Here is a 26,873-nt window from a genome sequence, read left to right on the forward strand (position 1 = left end):
AGGAACTACTGTGGTCAGAAATACTCAGAAGGGAGCCCAGTACGGGTTTCTTAAAGGTGAAATATTGAAGGCACAAATGCAGACAATTCGCAACAAGAAAAGTGGGAGGCACCTAAACGAGTGGCTGCATAAGGAGATTACAGATGAGCTGAGGTGTAAGAAGGGAATGTATAAGGAATGGAAGGAAGGAGAAATCAGGTAGGAAGAGTATACATGAGTAGCCAACAGTTGCAGGGAGAAGGTCAGGCAGGCCAAAGCTCAGAATGAACCCAGGCTTGCAAGTGAGGTTTAAAATAAGAAGTTTCTTTGGTTGTGTTTGAAGCAAGAGGAAGAGCAAGCAAGTAGTAGATCTCTTGCGTGGAGAAGATGAAGAAATGCTATTGGGTGACAGAAGGCGGAACTGATCAACACCTATTTTCCTCTGCCTTCACCCAGAAGGAAAGCAGTGCCTAACCTGATGAAAACATAACAATGCAAGGAGGGAGCTGTAGCTCAAGATAGTAAACCAGGTGGTAAGGAATTCAAATCTCCAGGGCCTGATGAGCTGCACCCAAGAGTAGTAGCTTGCACATATGATATCTGAGCCTGTGTCCATAATCTTTGAGAATTCCTGGAGAACAGGTGAAGTCTGCAGCAGGTGGAAGTATTTCACCTGTTCTCCCGGCAGGCAAATGTCCCCATCTTAAAAAGGGTGGAGAGAAGACCCAGGTGACTATTGACCAGTCAGCTTGACATTGATACCAGGAAATGCCCTAGAACTGATAATTAAAAGATGCTTTGATTACTAAGACCCAGCTTGCGTATCTCAAAAGAAAGTCATACCAGACGAGTCTTTTTTTAAAAAAAATAGTTGCAAGCATGGTAGATCAGGAATGCTATGGACATAGTATATCTTGATTTCAGTAAGGCTTTTGACAAAGTCCCGCATGCTATTCTTGCAGAGAAGCTGGCAAAATGTGTACTGGAAGATGTAACTGTTAGGTGTATTTGCAGCTGGTTGACTGCCCAAACAAAAAGAGTACTCACTAATGGCTTCTTGTCATCCTGGGAAAAAAATGACAAATGGGATACCACAGGGGTCTTTTCTGGGCCTGTTGTTGTTCAACATCTTTATAAACGACTTGATGAAAGTATTAAGGGGCATCAGAATCGGGATTCAAGATAACCTTAACAGATTGGACAACTGGGCTAAAACTGGCAAAATGGATTTCAGTAAGGACATTTGTAAGGTTCTACAATTAGGCAGGAACAACTGCACAATTATAAGATGGGGGGCACCACTGGTTTGTCAGTAGTACATGTGAAAAGTGCCCCAAGCTTAACATGACTCAACAGTGCTATGCAGGAGCAAATCAATGGAAGTAATAGTCCTCCTCTATTCTGTCTTGGTCAGGCCACACCTGGAATATTGTGCCCAGTTCTGGGGGCCACAATTTAAGGAGGATATTGGAGGTTTTAAAGTAGAAGTTGGGCAGCCATCTGCCATGTATGATTTAGTTGATATTCCTGAACTAATTACCCTTGGGGTCCCTTCAAATTCTGCAATTCTATTATTCTAAGTGGCAGGGGGTGGCACTGTGGTATAAACCACTGAGCCTTGGGCTTGCTGATCTCCCATCTAGTTATGGCATATGTGGAAATACAGGTGTTGCACATTGTGCTTTTCACTGTCATTGTCAAAAATTCAAGATCTGAATTGCATAAATGAGTTCCCCTTTCACTTCTGCAGATGATGAAAAATAACAAGAAGTGGAGAAAGCAAGCCCATGGCAGCAGCTTCCAGTGAATGATGTTCATACATTATAAGTGTAATTCTGCTGGTAAGACTGGCCCTTTTTTGTAGACTCAGTTGCATCCCTCACTTTCTGTTTATTGTGCCTTACCACAGGTTGTATATAGTTGTGTCCCTTTGTCGACAGAAGACTCTTATCTTATGGAGACTTCTATGTACAGAAGGGGGAAAGGTAATTTTTCTTTATGCCGCCTTCCCTCTGCAGCTCCTTATCGCTCCTTTCCTTCTTATCATGCGTCCCAATTTGTAGGTTTATCACAGAACACTTCCTATTATACTAAGGGACCCAACACCGTGGCTTGGTTTACCCATTGCTATTTTTCACCACTGGATTTGAAACTTGTCCCACTTGTACATGTCAGTAAATTATATGTGAATACACATGCGTGAAAGAGAAGAGATAATTCGGACTTCAAACTGCTGGTTTTAAATAAGATGATACTTAGGGGTCATCTTATTTAATGTTTGTCATTGTGGCATTATGTAAAGAGGCTACTGTGAATTTAAAGCAGGGGTGGGGAATCTCCCTCCAGATGTAGTTGGACTAAACTCCCATCATCAATGACCATGCTGGCTGGGGTTCTGTCCAATAATGTGAAAGCGATAGGTTTCCCTGTCCCTGATTTAAAGCAATGGAGCTTACATGACCCCCTGTCCCATTCCCAGTGAAAAAAAAGAATAATTTAATATTCAGTTTGTCTACTTCATTAACAAAAGAAAACTGACTTGGCTACCATCTTGCTCCTAGTTAAACTCCATTCTTTGCCACAACTTATTATGAATTCTTTTAAAAAAAAGTCTTGCAAAAATAAATATATAAAGATATAGATTAAGCCTTGCTTGCTTTATTGAATTGCCCAGTCTAATAAAATGAATGTCAACTTAAGTGCATTGCATTTGGCAAACAGTCCACTATCCTGAATTTATTATGAAGATATGGTTTCTATATTTGAGAAATCTTGGTTCACCTTGGTTTCTATATTTGAGAAATCTTGTTGCTTTTTTCCCTTTGTCTTTGCTTTTTCAAAGTTGGGGGAAAGCGGTTGGTGGACCCCAGAAATTGCTTTGAACTGTGATAAGTTGGGCAACTTATTAAAAAACATTGGCACCATATGTCACTCTAAATCTTTGATTATTCTTAAATTCACCACCTATATATACACAATCATTTAAATTATCTGTGCAGGTTTAATTTGAGATTTTCCATTCAGCATTCTTGACCCTAAAGATCATTTAATATTTTATGTAAACTCTATAAAAGTGTATTTAAGATACATCCTTAGTTGGATTTTTCATATATACATATATACAATGTAGCAGAAGAACGATGCAGTTTATCAGTATTGACACAATACGATAAAAACATAATTCTAGATAATCAAATTCAAAGATGAAACTGATTTGGGGAGTAGGAGCAACTGCAACGGCACAGTTGGTAGATGAAAAGTTGTGTAAGATTTTGTTCTAAAGAACAAACTGAAGACGGGGTGAGGGGAGAAGAACTGCAGTTTTAAAGTGCAATTACTGTTGTGCAGTCATGTCAGGCCATGGATCAGATTGGATGAAGTTCAAAGCAGAAGCAAACTGGTGCTATTCATGATTCAAGGAGGATAAAAGGAACAACAGCTCTTAAGGCATCAAGAAAATGTCCTTTTTTTGTCAGTTAAGATGCTTTATGACATCTTCCCATGTAGCCTAAGTCCTACACTTGCCCTGATATGGAGTTATTTGAAAATGCACTTCTAGCTGTAAATGCCCAACGTTGGCACAGTACTAACAGCCAGCATCATAACCAAAACAAAAGCACAGGGATTTTTTGCTGGTGCTCCACTGCTGTACCATCCTAGTTTGTTTTCTTCTAATGTTTCATCTGCTCTTGGTGTGGATGTAGTACATTGAATTAAGGGCATTTGGTACGAGGTGGCTCTCTTTTCTGGTCTGTCTGGACTGGATCCATCACTAGGTCTCTGGCCATTATACAACAAGTATCTCCCTCTGGCATCCTGCTCCATTTTGAAGATCTCGTACTCTGTATGCGGCAGACGAATTCCCAAAGCAATGCATCCGTTGGTGTGAGTAACATCTTGCTGCACCCCAACTTGCCATGATCCTTCTGCCCCACACTCATTTCCACTGAAGACATTCAGTAGAGAGGCAGTAGCTATGTCCATGGGTGTAACCTTCATATGATTCACTGCAAAAAAACAACAACAAAGAAGGGACTGTTAATTGTGCCTTGAGGTAATATGATTTTGTCAACAGCCAGATTTCTATTTCAGGAAGAGCTTGATTCTCTTCTGTAGAATTTTCTAAACCCATTGACCTTGAAAGACACAGTATTTGCTTCTGAACTGGGCCTCTATAAATGTGAAGAGTAACTCAAGTGTATGGAAAGAAAGAAAATAGTGGTTTAAAAGCAAAACCAGTAAGAGTTGCAAGTCATAAGAACAGCCTTGATCATTAGTTCCTGGGCCCTTTTAGTTCAGCTTAGTTCAGCTTCCTGTTCCAGCAGTGCCCAGCCAGATACTTTAAGAAAAGTACAAGCAACAGCCATTCCCGTTGTTTGCCCACAGCAACTGCTTTTCATAGGTAAGCTTCCTGTAAACCATTTAGCTATCATAACTAATCACTATTAACAGATATATTATCTTGTGAATGTGTCTCAATCCCCTTTTAAATTTATCTAAGCTAATGGCGCTTAGAGCAATGTCCACAAGTTAGTGAGTTGAATAAATATGCTCTCAGATCTAGTATTTAGTAGTGGGACACTAGTAAGGTACATGGTTGGCTTATTGTGGGAATTTCTTGTAGCAGTGCTCCCTGTTTTGACTAGATGAAAATAATCCTAAATCAATTTTAAGGGTGAGCAAAATGTAAATCGGATACAGTTGTACCTCAGAAGTTGAACGGAATCCATTCTGGAAGTCTGTTTGACCAAGGTGCGGCTTCCAATTGGCCGCGGTAAGCTGCAGCCAATCGGAATCCATGGAACCCGCTTCCAAAGAACGTTCACAAACCTGAACACTCAATTCCGGGTTTGTGATGTTCGAGAGCCAAAACGCTCTCAAGGTAGCCATTTTGTTTTTGCAAATCACCCATTTTATCTTTATTGTCACTTTGTATGCCTGTACGTTGCCGTTCATTTCTCCTCTCTTCCTAGTGAATCAGGGATAATGTAGTGACATCATGGAAAAAAAGCTGATCTGAGAGTGAGGACATGGCTTCCTGAACTGCTGAGATAGGTGACCTCAGCCAAGAGACCCATTCTCACTGCCTTGCAACGAACAAACACTTTTTTGCTCACTCCCTGAGTAACAAAATTGTCTAGTGGTGGTTTGCTTTCTGTTGCTGTTGGAAGACTTGCAAAAAGTGTCATTTCTTGTAGCTCAGCCTTGACAATGTTCAAAGGAATTAGTCCTTGGGCATGACCTAGATTTAATACGCTACTCTACCTTATGATATACAAAACAGGTTGCATCACCTCCTCTTCTATAGTAACCATTGCTGGTCTGTATTGTATATGTTTTCCTCCCTGGCACGCTTCACTTCTCATTGTCACTGGACTATCACATGACTGCTTTACAGCTATTGTACAATGTTAAGAAAAGGCTTAAATTTCCTTAAAATATGAAATCATGCAACTGCTGTGTAACACGTGTGTGCGTGTGGAAAAGCTACATCAAGGAAGACGGCAAACTGCCAATCTTGACTGATTCACTTACCCTTGGCCATGAACAAATATTTCAGCAAGGCATGAACATATCCTCATTTTTTTCTTGTTTTAATGAGCATGACCAATGCAAGCATTTAATTTTGTTAGCAGTGTTTATATCTCTTTGACATTCATTTCAATGGAGGACTTGAATCAAAGCTTATGCATTCACATGTTTATACCGTGTTTCTCATATTATAAGACATGTCTTATATTTATTTTTTCCTCAAAAAAACACACTATGGCTTATTTTCAAGGGATGTCTTATTTTTTTCCTCCTCTTCCTGCCGCGGCCGGCATTGCTGCTGCGCCTATCACTATGTCTTATTTTCGGGGTATGGCTTATATTCCTTGAATGCTTAAAAATCCTGCTATGGCTTATTTTGTGGGTATGTCTTAAAATATGAGAAACAGGGTAAGCAAGGGAGTTCTGAGCTAAAATGGAGTTCCTGCACCCATAAGCAGCCTCTGGATTGAAGGGCTGTCTATTATTGCCCTAACTTCTTTATGCACATGCTAGATAAAATAGCATCAAAGGTGAGGACATGCTGCAATTTAGGAACAATAACGATTACTTTATACCTTTATTCGTTAGATTAGATCATGTGATTACTAGAGTGGCTCTGATCTAAATATAACATAAAACTACATTTAACATTTATTTTATTTTATTTTAAAAAGTACGCTTAATTCTGATACTTATTTTACAGAGAAAACAGCCACAGGGTGCTGATCCAGTACTTTGCTGTCCATCCAAGCTTTAAACATATATTCATAAAAAATTGTTTCCATACACATATACCCCCAGCTATCCAGTTGCTCAATAAAGCTTCATTAAAGTAAGCACAAAAATTAATACAGTTTTAAAAATAAGGTGCAAATTTATTTGAAATTAATTATAAATCATTTTTCCAGATAGATGCTCTCGATTTCTTTTTAAGCCTCTAAATGTCATCAAACGTTTTTATATGCCTATTTTTCAAAGTTTAAAACTCACAATGTATTTATATAATGAGCTGGGGACAATAAATTGGGTCAGTTAATTGTTCAATCTTCACACACATTTTTAGCTTGTGTTGTGGGCATGCTAAGCAAATGAACTAACATTGGTTCACATAATTAGTCTTCAAGGAGGGGGAAAAGCAAGTTCCATCAAAAAAGAAAAGAAAAAAGACTGATGTCTAGATAGGAAAGGGAAGAGATTAAACAGTTTCTATTTCACAACCCTGCTGCCCCAGGCAAGCCTACAAATAAAACCAAGTTGGTTTTCATGAGAGAGGACGCTATAAAACTGCACTCAAATTTCATTTAAAAATTGTTCTGTAGCCAGGATATAAAGCTATGTCTTTTAACATATACTTGCTCAGAAAGCTAATGAAGTAACCAGTTCCAAATGGAAACCAAAAACCTCAGAAAATGTCAGCTCCATTACCATCATATATTATCCACACTTTTAAAGCTTCATGTGTGCAACATCTTGAGGAATGGATAATCTATAAACTTCAGAGCTTAAAAAAAACAACCTTGATTTATATCAGCCAAGTTCTCCTAATCCTGAAAAGACTGACTAGATTTAATTTAAAAGTGATTTAAACAATTTTGTTTTGAGTTCCAGCTGAACTGAAAGGGCCTCAACAAAGGGAATTCCAAACAAACTTAAGTTGGTCCAGTTTCAAGTTTGGGTGGCATATTTTAATATAAATTTACATGAACAATTCAACAAATCTTAACAAAAATCCAGGCCCCCTTGCATGTCATTTCAACACAGAAGCAGCCCTATTTAGATTTGTTATGTTCGACTTCATCCTTTGACTTCATAGGTTAGCTTTGATGGTCTATGTTTAAGACTGGAATGCCCACCAATTGATCACAAACCCAGGAATGCCTTTATAAAAGTGATGGGCAAGCGCTCCAAGTTTGTCATGGATGTTAGGAGTGAAGGCTTTTCGTTCCTCAGCTCTGCAGGAGTTTGGTGTGTTCTCTCACCATTTCGGAAAAAGAACTTGCAGCCCTACTCTTTAGGCACAACCACATTTCATTTTATAGTTGCCATGTGTCTTTTTCATTTGATTCTTTTAAGAACTGTTTGTAGCTCAGCTATCCCTGGGGTTCTATATAAAAGCCAAGGAGAACTGTTTGCTCTGTTTAAGGTGACTGATACATGTTTTATATTTATTTAGCACAGTTGGCTGTGATTACAACACTTTCGAATTTAATTCCATTGTTTCATAACACGTATCTTAACTTGATTTTTTGGTAGTTCAAGTCTGTCTTACACTACTTCTAAGCTTTAAGTACTTGCCCTTTATTTGACACTATTTGACCTTTGTGCTTTGCAGCAAGTTTCTTTATTTCTTTAGAACAGGCATCCCCAAACTTCGGCCCTCCAGATGTTTTGGACTACAATTCCCATCTTCCCCAACCACTGGTCCTGTTAGCTAGGGATCATGGGAGTTGTAGGCCAAAACATCTGGAGGGCCACAGTTTGGGGATGCCTAATTTAGAAGAAAGGAAGATCTTTATTTCCGGTTGCAACAGAGCTTCTGCCCCTGCAAGGAGGTGAGGACCCAGAACAAAGATGTGTAACAACTTTTAAAGGCTTTAGAAATTGCCCAACCCCTCATCCAAAGACCACCCAAAAGCATCATACAAGCGTCACAGAAAGAGGTGGTCTATTACAGAAATCTGAGAGTCTGGCTCCTGCCTGTCAAAATACCCGATAATGCTTGCTGATTCCCCTTCCCTGGCCAGTCTGGGCCATTCAACTTAGTGTGGTAGCACAAGGCAGGAATCATGATAACTACAGGAATATAGTCCTGCTTGAAGGTAGCAGGAAGCTTAAATAAAACGTTGGTCTACTGTGAGATGGATATCCAATAACATGTTGGGCAATTTGGTATGGTATTAATCCCTCCACATACGTGTTTTGCTATGTGCTATAAAAATTCTGCTGTACTTTGGAAAGAGCTTTGGTTCAAAACTAATGATCTTACCTTTAAACACAAATTCTGTTCCTCCCATCACTCTGGATGAATGTACTCCCCGGCTGTAACGACCTTTGGCATAGATGGTGAAAGTGGGGTGCTTGCAGATTGGGTCAGAATAATGATAGTAATGACCTTCCCAGGTATTGTTGTTGTCATGGAAGATGAAGTGCCTGGTGAGAAAGAGCACTTCAGGACGGACTTCGCAGCGCTGGCTTGCCCATTCCCCATGTAATCCAATAGTCAAATCAGCCTTCGGAGGTAAAATTGGTGGGTGGTGTTGATCTGACCGATAGATGATCCTGCATGCTATACATGAATGGTCATGGTTCTGAAACAAAACCAACAGAAACCTTGTAAAACTGATAGAAACTTTGTAAGACACATAGCCAGTTGCTAGCAAATCAAATTTCCTTATAGGTTCAGTACTTAGTTTAGAGTGCCTAAGAGATGGGTGGGCCGGCAGACACGTATTTTTCAAATTGGAAACTTTCAAAAGCAGGAGGGCAGGGTATAAATAAATAAAGATAATCCTTTTGTGATATGAAATGGAAGGGGAAGCTCCCCCCCCACTTAATTGCACTGGGCATATTCAAACCATTGAGCATATTTACATCTCTTTGGGATGTTTAATGGGAAGAAATTTGTAAATAAATAAAAGAAATAAAAAAGTAATTTGGTGATTCCAGCCTATAGATAGTACTTAAGAGTAGTTCCTATGCCCAGAATGGACACTGTGTACATTTGTTTCATGTTGTATTGCATATCGATTTTCTATGGTAATTTCTGTGTAGGGAAAAAAAGTGAAACAGCCCTACCTCCAGAATAAACACAAGTTTATGAGACATGCATACTTCCACCAAGGAAAAATGACACCCGCCCCTGGGGTATTTGTCCTAGATATAGTGCCCTTTTAAAGAACAAGATGAATCCTCCCCCCCCCCCCGTACCTTTTTTGCAAGATAATGTTAATTGTCCTTACTATGCAATGCTGCAATAAAATCTGATTGAGATACAGCGTGTAAAATTGAAATAGTTCCTTTGTTTTTTTATTGGTCACCACACTCCAATCTGCCTCACTACCATAGCTGCCAAGTTATCCCTTTTTTAAAGGGATTTTCCCTTATGCTGAATAGGCTTCCTCGCGAGAAAAGGGAAAACTTGGCAGCTATGCTCACTACCACCACTGTAAGACAGGAGAAGACTTACAAATTCATTGTATGTCCAAGGGAAAACCATCTCTAAAACAGTGACAGAAGTTTGTGGCCCAGTCAATATAGCTTGTGGCAGTAAGAGCCAGTGCCAGTGTGTTCTAGACCCTGATTTTTAAGGTGATATTACTGCCTTGCTTCAGGCAAGGAGAGATTGAATCCAGGAATGCATGAGACAATTTGCCTTGCTATAAAGTCAAATTAAGCAAAATAGACATGCAATATATTTCCTTGGATGAAAGCCAACAAACTATCTTGAATGTCTTGGAAGATTCTATATTACTTTCCAGTCACTGAACCTCATATTTATTAATCACTTTCATGTTCTCATCCCACAGATGCAAATAATAAAATTTTTCATGCTACACTCACTTCAGGTGACTGATCTTCTTTTCTTTGTGTTTAATCAACCCCAAAAGCTCAAACATTCTTTTTCCTTGTATGCATTTTAATTAAATACCATGTTAACTCCCAGAATCTCCTGTCCAAATTCAATACGTATAACTTAATATTAAAAATACAAAAAAAGAATGAGGTGTACAGATTTTAAAGTGACATATTAATCCCTAGGTGAAAACAAGCATTAAAAAACTGAATCTTAATGTGTGGAAATAAAGAACAGTTTGGAAAAGTGTTCCTCTCTTTTCCTTATACAGTATGTTCCTTTATCTGGAGCTGCAATGTGCTAAATGTATCCTTTCCCAAATGATAAAGGCAGTAAGAAGAAACAATTGAGCTTTTCATAATGGGAGCAAAAGGAAAGCAAATGATTCTTCTTATCCTGGCCTTGAAGCCTTCCTTATCCTACTCCTTCCTCTTTTAGTGATGCCACAAAGAAAAAGAAATCAACCCACGAATGGTATGTAGAACGATTGCATTTTGGGGTGATATCTCACTTGGCGCCTGGGAACCAATACTTCTTAGCTTTCACTTTAGCATGCTTTGGATGCATTATACAAACACTGCACACATTTTTGTTCTCTTCCTGAACTTATCTGAGACCATTCTTTTTTCCTGGTTAATGCATCATAATTTTTTTCTATGAACTTTGTAAGTTTAAAGTAAGAATTATTTCAGGATTTCTCTTCCTGTTGCCTCTTTTTCTTTTCAGCCTGACATACTTCAAACTATAATGTCCGGATTCTCATCAGGTGTAAATAACCTTCGATCCAAAAACTTTAAAGGAACTGTGTTGATTTGTACCAGATGATATTTGTAGACCAAGAACTGTTTTAAAAGTTGAGAGTATTGCAAAGAGTTAAGAACAACCAGTTTTAGCCTATTAGACATATCGACGAAGAGAACTGTTTCATTCAGCTGACTTTGGTTAGCCTTAAAAGATGTACTTAGCAGCAAGCCATTAAGCCCATAAAATTGTTGAGTTACAGGCACAGCCAACTAATGGCAGAGAAGGGCATGTTAGGTCAGGATTATTATACTCAGTATTTTAAAGGCTCTTGAATCGGTGTCTAGGTCTTTTGGGTAAGATTTCCCATGATGAGCCCAAGGGAAAACTCTTGAGGTGTTTCATTCCAAATTGGATCAGAAAATAACTTAAAACAAATGGAAAAGTCTGGGATTTTTCACCCTCTGTTGTTGTAGAGCTTATGCCATGTAAAAATACTTTCATAGATATTTAGCACAATTTCCCACAAGTGTTCCACAACTCTTATATCTCAATCCCAAGAGAACACATTACCAAATGGCTAGCATCTCTCCCCCACAAAGTGATAAGTAGCAGGCTTTCCATGACCTCATTGATGAAGCTAACATGGATAAGGCAACTCACGGGGTGGGGGGTGAAAAATGCAATTATAACTCAAGTTTACAAATGGTCCACAGAGTTTATTAAGACTGCAAAATAATGACAAGGGAATGATACTGGAAAGTCATTTTATAAGCACTCAAGAGTTCAGGTATCTAGACTAGGAAGAAATAAACTACATCTCACTTTGTGATCCTTTGAAACCATTCTGTACCAATACCAGTAAATCTATTCTACTGAAGCAATACTAATTTGCAATGACAAATGTATATATTTTGGGGGAAGCTTTTGCAAATTCTTAGAAGATGCAGGGATAGAATGTGAAGGAAAGGCCATCACAACCTCCCCCCCCCCATTTTAATATCAAAGTGATTGACTGATAAGTTCTCTTCAGACAATGGCTTATCCAAGATGCTAAAGAGGCTGTAATTAGTTGATGGGTATGGGGAACACAATACCAAAGTAAGTGTATCTTTGCCAAGCTAACAAATGTGAAGTCTCTCTCACACACACACTGTTGAACAGCACTAGTCTATTTTGCCTCCAAAACACAAAATTCAAAAACTCTTTAAGAGCCAATTTTTGAAAGCTACCTCAATTAATTAATTCATTTATTAATTCAATATAACAATTGATATTCATTCTGTCATTCAGCTGTTTTAGAACATGCACTCCCAACATAATGTGCAGGCAAATTTTATGAGAATACCAGATGACTCTTGCTAAAACACTATAGACACAGCTCAGGGAAATGAAATGCCAGAAATACATACCCAGAAAATTGAGGAAGGGGGCCTCATTAAAGAAACTGAAACTCTGCATGTGTTCCAGAAACATTCCAACAAGTAGCAGCTAACATATCCTCAAAGGAAAAAAGTGGACCATCATTTTGCTTAATTTTCAGACTATACTGGATTCAGACACTGAAACGTTGCACCTTATTGGCCACAAGCACATGGGCAGGTTGAGAGGTTTATGTGGACATTCAGATGTTCTATATATTGGTACCGCAGATGGAAGCAATATAAAACAAGAATTTGCACCAATGAGATATGGCATATCTTACAATGAAGCAGAGTAAGAGAGCTACAGAAACACCATTCCAAGTGGGATGCACTTTGTGTCCACACAATATACTCTCAATACAATCTCAAGCCAGTGCTCTTCTATTCTTTGCCATATCAAATCACAGTAAGTGGCACAATGGTCATGGTACAAGGAGTCCCCCCAAATTAACAAGAAATGTTTCTATCATTAACCTACTTCACAGCACCGCTCAGAACTCAAAGGCATGATGGCAACTTCATAAAATGTGTACTCTTGCTGTACCAAGTCCAGCAACTCCTTTCCATGTGATCAAAGTTACCCAGCGAGGGCCAACCATTGTGCTCCATTGTGAACCATATAGCAATTTGGTTTTGTTCTATGGCTTTAGTTGTATAATATTGTTATAGTTGTAGTTTTTGTTACACTGTTGTAGAAGTGTTTTCAAGTGTTCTGTGTTTTCAATTATATTTGTGGTTTTATAGTTAGGGGGAAAGGAGGGTTGTAATGTTTATGACCATTCCATTCCTTGATTGAGACCAGGATTTCAGAATGCTCTGAGCTAAGCATGAGTCTACCTTAGGACATGGGGCAAAGGGAATTCTGGAAGGAAGAACACTGGTCTACATAACTGTAAGCAAGGAAGGAACTATAAAATAAACATGCCCTATCTAATTAGCATTGCCTGAGTCCAGATTCTTATTTCTAAAAGTCCCAGGCCCCTGAACACGCATTTGCATCCCTGACTATTTTGTGTGTGAGAGAGAGGGGAGAAGGCATAACAAGACAGACACAGAGTGAGAGAAACTGGGGAGTTGTTATGTGGAATTGTGCACTGTTCATATATTTCTCTCTGGTCACTGTATAGAAACTGAAAATGCCAGTTTCAGGAAATAGCATCAACACCAAAGATAGCTACAATCCTATCCCCCTCTGATAAAGCCTGTCTCCTTCTCATGTTCTGAATGACTGCTTTGTGCAGTTGAAAGACTTTCATGAATGATCCAAACCTTGTACTTGGTCTTTAAAATATTTTGTTTAAGGAGCAGGTCTGAATGCTATAAAAGTGCTACTTGTCCCTGGATTGCCTGCCATTGCCTTCTAGGTCTTTTTTGAAATTCTTGTGTCAACTGGACTTGACTTTTGGGGGGGGGTTAAATGCTTTGTTAAATGCTCATCTGTACCTCAACTATATTTTTTTGCACTCTATGAAATATTTTTTTTTAATGTGGTGCATTTGCTATCATTTGATTGTAATTTATTTCCCGTGGCTGATGTCAGCTGTAAAGTTACAGGAGCGAGACATTCATTTTCTGGATGTTCTGACATATTTTAAAAAAGCAACTTGACACCCCATAGAAAATACTGACATATGGATTGAGCCTGGATGTGTCAAGTTGCAAAACGGGAGCATTATTTCAAAAATAAAAATAAAATCACACTAAAATAATCTGAGAACATCCACTGGCAGTGGCTTTGAATGTGTGTGTGGGGGATATAACACACATTTCTGTGGATATAGGATTCATCAACTGTTTCTGGTGCTATCTGTGGCATCTTATTTAGACTGAATGCTTCCCATTTCATTCTCTGGAATCAGTTCTTAAGAGGCTGTTCAACCTCACCTTTCTCTTCAGCCATCTATCTTGCCTTGAATAGTTCAAGCAGGTTCTCTCTTAATTTTTAATCTTTTTCAATGGTGGAGAGCTATTTCCATATTCTCCTTCCTTCCTTGGATCAAATTATAATTCGGATTTGTCATATTGTGTAATTACGTTCAAATTATTTGAACGTAAAAAATGAGCTGATGTTATAACCCAGAAATGATCCAGATATCTAGAATTCATGTTTCAACCTCAGTCTATTTCACACTTCCTGGTCTTCGCTAGCTTCCGTATCAGCTCTGCTTGAAATTCCTGGCCCAGACTGCAGACATTTCCAAGATTCTGGCACTGAATTTCTGTTAAGCACAAGTGCCAGGTACAAAAAAAGAAATGGAAATATTTCTATTTAGTGTCTGCATATATGTACTGTATCAACATAGTACTTGCTATTTTCATTCATGAGTACATTTTACAATTTAAGGGAGTTTTTTTTTAAAAAAAAGTTCAGAGCAATATTAAAAAATTATATTCTAATTTGCCTATAAAAAGAATACATTCTCATAGTTTCAGCAAACGTTTCTGAGAGGTTTTCATTCATTCATTCATTCATTTATACCCCCAACTTTCCCCCGGACAGGGACTCAAGGCTGCTTAGAGATTTTTTTAAAAAAAGAAAAACAGCTAAAAATGGGGGGTGGGGTGGGGAGAAAATTAAAAACAATTAAAAATTGATAGAATTAAAACTATATACATAAAATGTATTAAAACCATACAAATAATTACAATAAGAACAGCATGGCACCAGCCCTTTCCTTTAAAGCAGCCGGTTCCCAAAAGCCTGCTGGAACAATTTAGTCTCCACCTGCTGGCAGGAGGACAACAATGAGGAAGCCAGCCTAACTTCTCTAGAGCAGCGTTTCTCAACCACTGTTCCGCGGCACACTAGTGTGCCGTGAGACGCTGGCTGGTGTGCCGCGACGTGCGGTGACGAGAAGGGCGATTTGCATTGTCAATATTTCTCCTCCTCTTTCCCAAAGCTCAGTGCAAACGAGCCTGGCGGCCGCCAATACACAGCACTGACCCACCGGAAAGCAATATTTGGCAAGTGTTTCTTACAGTCATAATTATAATATAGGGCGGCACAGAGTTAAATTTTTTAACTTTTTTAATGGTGGTGTGCCTCGTGATTTTTTTCACGGAACAAGTGTGCCGTGGCCCAAAAAAGGTTGAGAAACACTGTTCTAGAGGGGCAATTCCAAAGTCTGGGAGCAGCTACTTGAGAAGGATAACAACTGCATCCTACCTACTCCTATGGTTCTGAAAGGGATTATTTAATTGATCACTTTTCCAAGTCAACCATTTAACTTGCTTTGAACTATTCTAAATGATCAGAAACAGAAGGAGCAATCAAGACTCCAGACCTGCAGAACTTTATAAATGTGCTGGGTCATTGCTATATCTGCAGCTCCTGTCACACATGCAGGGTGCAGAGTGAGGGGAAGACAGACTGCTGCTGCAGTAGCAGCAGAAGCCTGGATCAGGAATGATTGGGCCTGAAGCCATCATATTCCAGGGCTTTCCACTGAGTGCCAACAGAAAGGATCCATCTCTTTCCCTACCATTTGATGGGTGGAACTGGGGAGCTGATGTCACTGCAGGAGGTAGCTGGCCACAAGCTGCAGTGTGTGTGTTGCAGAAGGGGAGAATTCAACACAGCAGCTCCATCTGTCATAATGTGAAATTCTACTCTCTTTTGTCATTTCTATCTGGATAAATTGATTTTGAAAACATTTTCAGTATGCAAAAGCAGAGTTCACACACACAGTGATCCAAAAAATGGAGCTGTTTCTCATATACAGTATATAGGAGTTTCCTGGTCAACACGGTCAAGTCTGTAATATCTACTCTGAATTATATTTGTCTAAATCAGTGTCCTTGATCCCTAAAAGTATGTGCCAGCTGTGGGTCACTGAATATTGTGCAGCATTTCCCAGTGTGTGTAAAATAATGCTTTGTAATTGTAACCATGGGCTACTGGAAATCTAGAAAAAGACAGACCACACGCAGAGCCTCTTCACAGTTAAATTGTGTTAAGAGTGCATAGTCTGAATAACTGTCCTGTTATTGAATCACAAATACCGGTAGCAAAGTGTCCTGTTGTTGAATCACTCCAGGATCTATCTAATTTACTGTTATTTGTGTGAATTCCAACAAAGAATGCAAATTGAAGCAAATAAGATATATGATTTGTTAAAGGCATAATTTGTTTGTTGATTGCTGTAGATTGTCATATTTAATAGCTTAACATATTCATAAATATTAATAAAATATATTGGTTCTGGTGGCACAAGAGTAGAAAATGATGAATGTGCCCTCAAATCAGTTGATTATATAAACATACCACTCTTTTTTGGCTCATTTTGTTTTTGCGTGTCTTCAACAGCTAGAGTTAGCCTGGATCTCCCTAGAGACTTCTGAAGGGACCTGAATGCAGCAACCAGAATGTACTAGGCGCTGCCCACAGATCTGTTTGTGGGGTGTGTCCACCCACCCCTGGCATGCCCAAAGTAAATAAATGATCTAGTCTGCAACTGCACGTGGCCTGTACTGCACTCAGTTACCCTACCTTACTCATATCTTTTATTCACAAAACCACCTGATATTTGGAAATAAATGTTTTGCATGAGAGCAACCAAAAGGCTGCACTGAACAGCTGCTATTGCCCCACTTGGAAGTGCTACTTTAACTAATGCAGCTACACGGTATAATAATAATTTGTATTTATACTGCACCCATCTGGCTGGGTTTCACCAGCCACAAATGCATTTGGGATCATATTGTTGAAGGGTATGTTGTTTATATGAATTTATGAATAAAGATAGTCTATATTTAACTATGAATAAATGCTATTTACTTAAGGACCACAAAGAAGACATTTTAGCAGGGAAAGTCTGTGTGCTTGAACAAACTTCTGAGTCTTTGGAAACGTGCTCAAATTAGCAGCTTGGCTTAGATCTGTCTGGTTTTCACTTTGGGTCTTTGATTTATCATCCTGCCGCTAAACTGCTATAAAGAATTTGGAATAAGATCAATTCTCTTCGGCTTTAGCATTCCTAACATATCCAGGAATCATTTGCTTTTAATTACCACTCATTTCAACCATATTAATAGTATAAATGTGGCTTCCACATCCAATTCTGCAGCTTTATCAACTTAAAAATCTTCAAGGTTCTCTTATTTTTCATAGATGCCTTAATTATTTTAGCTGTGTTTTTATATTTTAAAATAATAATAAAGAGGAAATGAAACAAGCCTTGCCAGACAGATTCTGTACAATACACCTGATTCACTTCAGAGATGATTTCCTCACCCAGCACACTATGTGACCATAAAAGCCTTTAAAAAAACAAGTTGATTTAATGTTTCTGTTTATGCACGGTGTCCAGTTTCCAGAAGAGTCTGAGCCTAGTGGTTTTGAACTCAATTAAGCATTTAAGCTCATTTTCAGCCAAGTCCCTATGGACTGACAATTAGAAAAGGAAAGAAGTTCAAAGGAGAAAGGTTATAACCTCATAGCTCTATATTTTGTGTGGTCTCAAAATGCATCCTATGCTTTCATCCTTCATATATTTAGGAAAGCCATTACGACCAGGGCCGTCTTGAGCAGATCGCGCGCCCTGGTGCTGAGGGGCGGAGATCGCTCTGCCGCCCGCCCCGCCCTCGCAGGGCGCAATTGGTTTCCGCGCGGCGCCCTCCTTGCCAGGCCGGCACCCAGCTTACCAGCCCCGCGCCATGGTGCACTGCGCCACCGGGGGTCTATGAAGAGCCGGCCCTGATTACGACCTATAGCTAAGTTACACAAGGGGTCAAACTGCACATGATGTTCAGATGTGTAAATGTTTGAGAGTTGTTGTTGCTTTAGTCTCAAATGTGGTTCCAATTGTTATAGGCATTCCTTTGAGATGCCATCAGAAAAGATGTGCAGACAGCCCCACTACAAAACAGCAGTACTGTACTCTGTTTCAATTCCTCTTTCTCTCAATTCCTCAGATTTACATATGATTTGCTAATGACTTGTTTCTCCCCTAAAAACTATAATCCCTGCTCTTTTGTTGTGGCTATATAACCCCCATTCTATTTCCCAGCAAAGTTTTCTTTGCCTACCTTCTCAGCAACATTTGCTTTCTTCAGTAGAAGTCTCCACCCCCATTGTTCACTGAGGTCCAGCTCCGAGGGCCTTCTGGCAGTTCCCTCACTGCAAGAAGTGAGGTTACAGGGAACGAAGCAGAGGGCCTTCTCGGTAGTGGTACCCGCCCTGTGGAACACCCTCACATCAGATGTCAAGGAAATAAACAAACTACTGTATCTGACTTTTAGAAGACATCTGAAGGCAACTCTGTTTAGGGAAGTTTTTAATGTTTGAAGTTTTATTCTGTTTTTTATATTCTGTTGGAAGCTGCCCAGAGTGGCTGGGGAAACCCAGCCAGAGGGGTGGGTTTGTTTGTTTGTTTGTTCTGGCTTCAATTTTCAAAAGATATCATGGTACATATCAAAACTGTTACTTCTAGAGGTACAGAGGTACCTCAGGCAACAAAGAACAATGGGAAGACAAAAGGGAACGACTTATTTGAATTCAACTAGCGGAGAGGTGATGTATCTAAACCATGAAGTATTTGCAAACTTGGATGGATAGAAATATTATCCAGAGTCTGTGTTCCTTGATTTTTATTGTCTCCAATCTTGATCAGGAAATTGGAGGCTAGACATAAGTGGCATGGTTCTCATTCCAGGACAACTATCATATCAGCAATTCCAAGGACAATTCTCTCTCCCCCACCCCCCCAAGACAATTCTTATGTCCTTCTGTTATACCCACTTTCATCTTTATAACAAAAGGAAGTTCCAGGTGCTAGTGTTAGGCTTATCCCGTATGTGATCCCATATGCACTCTATGGCTGCAACCTCAAAAACCATGGGAAAAAAGAGCTACTGCTCATTAGTTCATTTTATTATCTGGACCTAATGCATTCTGGCTTCAGGCCCACCTCTGCACCAAAACACCTTGCCCTGGTTGCTGACCTTTATTGGGAGATAGGCGAATGTGAACCCATTGCTTCTCCTTGACCTCTTGGAAGCTTTTGATACCACTGATCGTGGAACAGCTCTATGGCTTGGGAGTTGAACAGTATGGTGGTTCCACGCTTACCTGCAGGGTTATTCTGAGAGATCTGCATTCCTACTCAGGCCCTTATCAATGTGTCTGTGCTGTGGGGTCTCACAGGGTTCATGCTTTTTAACATATGAGGCTGATGGGTGAGGTCATTGGGGGGATTTGGGGCATGGTGTCATCACTATGCAGATGATTCCCAGGTCTATTTCTCCTTACCATCTGAATCAGGTAAAACGGTGCAGGTGTTTAACAGATGTCTGAAGGTTGTAATGGGGTGAATGAATCCCAACAAGATGGACATTCTGTTGGTGGGTGATTGCGTCCAGGAATTGTGTTCTAGATAGGGTTGCACTCTCTCTGAAGGAAAGGTATGTAGCATTTTGTCATTCGAGGCTCAGGTAGCATGGAGTGCCTTTTTCCAGCTTCCCCTGGATTGCAAGCTAGAACCATTCCCAGATTGGAATAAAATGGCCACAATAATCGATGCCCTGGTAACCTCTTGATTATTGTAATGCATTCCAGGTGGGGCTATCCTTAAAGACGGTCCACAAGCTGCCAGAGTTCTGAATGAAGCAGTTTACAGGATTTTAAATGAACAGGTAAATAATACACTATGAATTTGGTAGCATAAAATATGAAGAATATAAATTAGTATAAAAATCTTAGTGGATGTACACTGAATCTGCAAGTGCTCAAAAGCAATGAATGAGGTAAAGTTTTATTTGCTTCTTTTTATCAGGATTTTAATGAGCGTCTGTAGACCACACAGCTGTGTTGTGACCTTAAGCTACTTTTACCTGACCTGCAGATATACAAGATTTCTAGTAAAACATAAAAGCAAAGCAAAATAGCCTCTGAGCATAGCTGCCAAGTTTTCCCTTTTCTCGCGAGGAAGCCTATTCAGCATAAGGGAAAATCCCTTAAAAAAAGGGATAACTTGGCAGCTATGCCTCTGAGATGGTTGGCTGGTCGGCTGGTCTAGTTTCCAGACATTCAAGAAAAATTGAATATATTCTATTATTATCAGGAACATTTCAAAGGGCATGGAAGCTTGGAAGGGCACAGGCTAAGGGAAAAGATGGGAACTTTATTACTTAAGAATCTGTTTGCCACAACAATACTTAGAAACATATTGAAGTGTTAACAACACGAAACTAGTTTGGTTAAAGGAGGAAGTACAGCTTAGAAACACAAAAGACATAATACAGGGGTTGTGAAGCTCTGGCCCTTGAGCCCTAGGCAAGCTAATGTAGCCTGCTGGGCAGTTTTGCCATGCCCACCTGTCACTCGCATGACATTGCATGATGTCAGGTGTGGGTCATGTAAACCTGCGGCTCTAAAAAAAAAAAGGGATGCAAGTCATAGACAAGCAGCAGTAAGAAGGGATGTGAGAGGGCATTGGTCAAAAGCTGTGGAGGAAATAAGACTCATGCTTGTGGCATATGAAGATATTTGCATGAGAGTTTTTGGCTTAGGTATTTGGGGCATTACCTGCAATAAAGGGATACTCTTTGCACATCCCTTGGAACTGAAAACCGAAATGTTCACATACCTTAGCATTTTGAAGAGGGGGTTGGTAACTAGATGGACGATAATACATCCTGTGAGCAGGATCAGTGTGTATGTCTCCAAGAAATAGCTCCTCGACCAAGTGATCTAAATTATGGTGAAGGTACTGTTTCTCTACACGGATGAGTTGAAGCTCATGCATAGCAAAATTCAGTGCTCTGGTGCATTCGTAGCCATTCTCTTCTCTCCATAAATCGTAGCTCACATTCTGCTCCCAGGCTTTATCCTCTGGTACAAATCCAGGGCATGTGTGGTTCACCAACTGACTTAGTCTCTCAGTCACTGTCTCACTATGGCAGATTATCTGTATGTTGTGCAGCTGGTAATCTGCTTCAGTCCCTCCTCGAATGATCCAGGATGCTTGGCGAAGGCGAATTTTGCCACGGATAACTAAGGTATAGATTGGGTTTGTGCATCGGTTACCTCTGTAGTAAAACTGATAGGCCTTGAATGTATTATTGTGGTAGAATCTGTAGGATCTAGTGATGAATTCTGGGCCCGACCTTACTTCACAACTGTAACCAAATTGCAAAAAGAGAGAGAGAAAAAGCATAAGCTTAGTGAGGTGTGAAATGAAGTATATCAAAGTAGCCACTAAGAAGATAACAGCACTAATAACACATTTAATTAACACATTTTTTTCATCTTCCTTTATTTAACATTAAGTTTCTGGGTTTCATTTTTAAAAGACATTTTAAAAGGTATATTAGTTCTACGCTGCATTTTTTTAAATTAAAGGTTTTCTTGAGTTACAGAAATATATGCCATGTCTCTAATAACATGTTTACAAATCAGTTTCATTTGTTGAGCCATTGGGAAGAAAGAGGGGGATAGAAGGAGATGGGGGGGGGTCAGGTGACGGTGTTTCTATTTTACTTAATATATGTTGGGGGTGGGAGTTGTCAGCGTCGCTTGTGCAGGTTCTACGCTGCATTTGATATTTTTATTTTCATTTTATTGCTGACTTCCTCTTTTCTCCACATTTAGTAGGCAACTCTATTCCAAGCACTGTCAAGGAAGACAAAGATTTCCCCCTACAATACCATTATCTGTTCACTTTTGCCACCAGGCAGGCAGTGGTAGATCAAATGCTATTGCTGGCAGTGGCCAGAGTAAGGCTCTGAAATAGAGCATTATGGGTGTGAGGCAGTGAAGGGTTAGCCATGGAGCTGCTGAGCCCCAAGCTGTTCCAGGCCCCCCACATGCACCAGCCTGGAGCTGGCACAGCAGAAAATAATGGAACCCGTCCCCCCGGCTGGCAGTGCTTCAGATACGACAGCTGTTGTGATGCTCCTGGCCAGGGTTTAGAATTGCTTTGCCTACCATGCTTAGAGTAGACCCACTGAAATCAATGGAACTTAAGGTGACTTCAGTGACTCTACCCTAGGCGTGACCATGTCTGGATCCAACTTAACATGTTTTGTTCCCTTCTATATGTTAGATGTATACCTAACATGAATAAGCTTCTGTCAAAGCCTCTAGACCCGAAGATAAATATTCTCATAAGCTCAATAGCTTTTCAATGAGCCCCTTCCTGTTTTATTTCTGTGTGACAATGTGGTTATGTTTCTTAAGAGATAGGCAACGCTTTTAATATATTTCTACTTCCATGGTGATAAAATCAACAAGGAAAAGGACTGGCCACACCTGCCTGGCTTCAGGCAAGCAAAGTAATAAACATGCTTTAATGTGTTTATAAAATAAACCCAAACTAGAACATCTGAAATATTTGTGTAAGGCTTATAGTTGCAAAAAAAAAAGAGGTTTATAAGCTGAGCTCTTCCTAGTTTGCTTGCTTTCTGCAAGTACAACAGATCCCTCCTAAGTGAAGGGAGCCCAACATCTTCTCCCTGACTTTCCAGTGATATCTGTGGTGGATTTGAATGAGGATTACTGCTTACTCAAACACTATTTTTATTAACTTCAGTGATGGCTTTGCCTGAATAAAGACTGCAGGACTGGGCTTGAAGGGAATCTTATATCCCAAGGAGCCTTCCTAAGAAAATAATTGCAAGTACACAGCTGTATATTTGCAAGCTGAGACTACAAAATAAATACCTCTGCCTAACTGAATGTTTGTGATCTCAGATAAGCACTTGTGCATGCTTGGGCTAGTCAGCTAAAGCTTCATAATTTCATTTTGTTAATGAACTTTGTTTTATACACATGTCACATGATACAGCAATAAAGGCAAGGATTTATTCACTCGCCCTTGCAAGCGGTCTGAGTGAGCAGGTGACATATGAACATCCTATGAATAGGCTGGCAATTTTCAACAACACTGTGGTTTGCAAAGTAAGGAAGATTGAAACGCCTTACTGTTTGAAATACAGACAATACAATAGCCACAAAATTCTGAAGGCTCACTTTTGTGGCCAGAAAAGCTTCTGTGTCCATAGGAGAAGTTTTCAGCTTCCCTCTCAATAGCAGACCCTCTGTGCTACAATGTAAAGTAGTTTAGAAGCATTTTTAGTTTCGGGAAGCTGCTATATTGAAAGAGAAAGAAAAGACAAAAGCTCACTGTGTACATTAAACTAGCTGTGAGTTAAAGTGGATTATGGATTACCAAAAAATAGTAACAAAGCTGTACAGTATGGTGTCCTACCCTTCTATGTATCTAAAGTACTTGCCTCCTGACATTAATGTCTACCAAATCATTTTAGCATGTTTTCTATATAGTATCATCAACTTGTTTGTCAGCAGTCTTACCCGGTGGAGACCCAGTGTCCCTCAATAGTGGGAGGCATTTGTACAGTAATTCGGGCTCCATTGTGAAGATGTTTCAGCATGTGAGGACACTGTGACTCCTTGAAAGTTCTCCACGCGCTCTTCTCTAATGATCGAGGGTGTGACCTGCTGTCTGGATGAAGAAGTGCAGAACCTTCTCCCAGCCCTGTGAGAAATCAGAGATGGCGTATGAAATAAATTCTGGTGAATTTGGAGAACTAAAACTGTTTGCATATAATGACTATAAATAGCTTTGCTTGCTAGTAATGTTCAGATGCGAAAGACTCCTTTCATGAATGGGCTTTGTACATTTGATATATTTAGGGTAGAGTCCCACATTATGTTCCTGTGCATAAGCACTTAAGTAGGAGAATCAGGGTATTTATTTTATAAAAATGGACATGGAAATTGGAAGCATGTAGAATAGCTTCCTACTCACAGTGGAATATATACAACCACATATCTAAGAGTCAACTTCATGCAAGGGAAAATGCTTTATTTTTTTGCCAAAGATACTTACTTTATTTTTTAATAGTTGTATTTTTTAAAAAAAGCAAACACACACACACACTAGAATTATCAATAACAGCATTCTGTTTATCATTTCAGAAACTGTCAAACTCCCCCCTTCCTCTTCAAACTTCTCAATGGGCCATTAATTTACTGAAACAGCCAGGTCCTACATCTTTCTATACCATTTCTTTAGTTTTGGAATTTGTTTCATGTTCTAATAGTTAACATGGCCCAATAAATAAATAAATAAATAAAATAATAATAATAATAATAATAATAATATTTATACCCCGCCCATCTAGCTGGGTTTCCCCAGCAACTCTGGGCGACTTCCAACAGAAGTATTAAAATACAATAATTAATTAAACATTAAAAGCTTCCCTAAACAGGGCTGCCTTCAGATGTCCTCTAAAAGTCTGGTAGTTGTTTTTCTCTTTGACATCTGGTGGGAGGGCGTTCCACAGGGCGGGTGCCACTACCGAGAAGGCCCTCTGCCTGGTTCCCTGTAACTTGGCTTCTTGCAGCGGGGGAACCGCCAGAAGGCCCTCGGCACTGGACCTCAGCTCATGTCATGAGCTGCTATTCTGATGCCCCATAGTCCTGCTAAGTCACTTAAATGAGGACTGAAGCAACATCAACCAGCTGTGCACATGTGTATTTGCGCATGTACACAATGCTGACTTTAGAAAATAAATTTGGAAAATATACACATCCTTGGACACATGTAGTGCATTTCTAAGTAAGTTTACTCAGAAGTATGTCCCACTAAGCTTAACAATGCTTACAACAAAATATATTTAGGATTCTACTCTTAATTATGCAGTAGAAAAGCTATTTACCAGCATCATAACTTGTATATTTGGACAAATTGTACAATATGTTGACTGCTATGTGGAATGGAAAGATATGTTAAAAAGTGAAAATAATATTGAATCCATCAGTTCTTGAAACTTTCCTTAGATGCTGTAGGCATGTAGCAGTTGTGGAGAAACATAATTCTTGGCATGTACCTTTATTGCGATGTTACGTTGGACAACTAGTTTGCCACTGTGATTCAGTGAATAAAGATTAGGATTGAGACTTGGATTCAAATTCCAGCTCAGTCACCAATGTACTGTAATGATTAAACAACTTCCAAATTTGAACTGTCATTTTAAAGCTGCAGAACTGCCATCTTAAAATTGTTGGAAATCTAATTTAATATGCCAGATTTAATGTATACATATGATTTTTAATACACAAAAGAATCAGACAAAGATATGATATTTGCATATGGGTGAATTTCTATATTAAATATACTGAGGCTGCAATCCTGAATGCACCCACAAGTGAATAAGCCTCAATGAACACAGTGGTCCTGTTCAGACATTGCACTACTAAGCCGTAGCTTAGCATAACACCAGTGAGCCATGGGTTCACGTGGTTCTTTCCTCTCCTGCACCACCAGGGAACCATATGCTGTTTTGTCCAAATTAACATTAATAAACATTAACTATGATTTGTTCAAAACAATGTTAATGTTAACCAGCTTATCATTTCAAAGCCAGAAGCAAATACTTCCTTACTTCTCCTTCCAGCTGTGTGAGAGAAGGATAGCAGAGAGCACATGAGCACAATGATTGCTGTGGCTTGTTTACATCACACTAAACCAGAACATCTGCACTGGGCTCTAGACCTTACTTCTGAGTAACCATGCATAGGATGCCTCTGTAAGACTGTTAGTTAATATTTCCACCAGGGTGAAATAAGACTTGCTCCATTTGGTACAATGGCTCAATGAACTGAGTTCTTGTGAAACCTGTAAACATTAACTCTGCTATTACAATATAAATACAATTTATTTCGTGCAGCAAATGTTTTAAGTGGAAACTTACCAGCTTTTGAAAGTTTCCAGCAAATAAAACACAATTTATTTCAAGAAGAAGCCTTTGTTTATCTAATCAATTCCACTAAACAATTATATAGATATATATTGATGTGGGAAACAGCTAGATAAGCTTTCCACTACCAACAACAAAAAAGGATTACGTCAAAGAATATTATTTCTCACTGCCAAGCAGATGTTTCTGTTAGTAGCTCTGCTTTAGTCACTCTGGACATCAAAAGGATTAAGGTCTTGAAAAATTGCCAGATTCATTAAGCAGGAAAGTCCAGGCCTCAGCAGAATACTGACCGCACTGTAAAAGGTAATGATTATAAATGCTCATACAATCAGTGTCTATTGATCACATTGGGGGTTGCAGTGCTATAGCATGCTGCTACAAACTCAGTGTGGCAGAGAAGATAATTAAGCTTGGGGCACAGTTTGCCATTTCCCCTAACAATGGGGGTCTCCAGGAATCAGATGGCAGGATTTGTCCCTTTAACTGTGTCTCTGACTCCACTCCTTTTCTTTCTACTACTGGAGTCAGCAGGAGCCATTCACTTTTATGAAAGAAAGATGGCTCCCATTCAAGTTTGCACTTCTGGTTCCTGGTGGTGGACTGGCAGCCAGGCACACAGCATGTAATTCATGGTTGGCAAAGATCAGGTACAAACTGCACATCCAGATGTGTGCTTTTTGCATGTGATTCCCCAACAGTGCTGTAAATCACTGGGTCTTTTTATACTGGTGAGAACATGCCCATTATTTGAAGCACTGCAAGCAATTTTTATTGCCTATGAATCCATTGCCAATGATATGCAGCATCTTGATGTGCTCAACTTTGGATCTGACACAAGCTGGTCAACAGCATTGAATTGACAGAATTTATTGGGTGGGGGAGAATTAATCAACTTTATT

The 26,873-nt window shown here is 39.5% G+C and overlaps 1 protein-coding gene across 1 annotated transcript in view; it reads right to left on the reverse strand.

Annotated features, from left to right (window-relative positions):
- Positions 1–272: 272 nt before the first annotated feature.
- Positions 273–26,873, reverse strand: part of APCDD1 (APC down-regulated 1) — a 33,030-nt gene continuing 6,429 nt past the window's right edge. Inside the window, exons 2-5 of the mRNA XM_035125234.2 lie at positions 23,561–23,744; positions 20,835–21,366; positions 8,498–8,819; positions 273–3,986 (exon numbers count right to left, since the gene is read on the reverse strand). Of these exons, the coding sequence (XP_034981125.2) occupies positions 3,535–3,986; positions 8,498–8,819; positions 20,835–21,366; positions 23,561–23,744 (1,490 nt within the window). The 3' untranslated portion in view covers positions 273–3,534. The remainder of the gene's footprint in view (positions 3,987–8,497; positions 8,820–20,834; positions 21,367–23,560; positions 23,745–26,873) is intronic.

Source organism: Zootoca vivipara, chromosome 8 (assembly GCF_963506605.1).
Source record: "Zootoca vivipara chromosome 8, rZooViv1.1, whole genome shotgun sequence".
In the NCBI taxonomy this organism is placed as follows: Eukaryota; Metazoa; Chordata; class Lepidosauria; order Squamata; family Lacertidae; genus Zootoca; species Zootoca vivipara.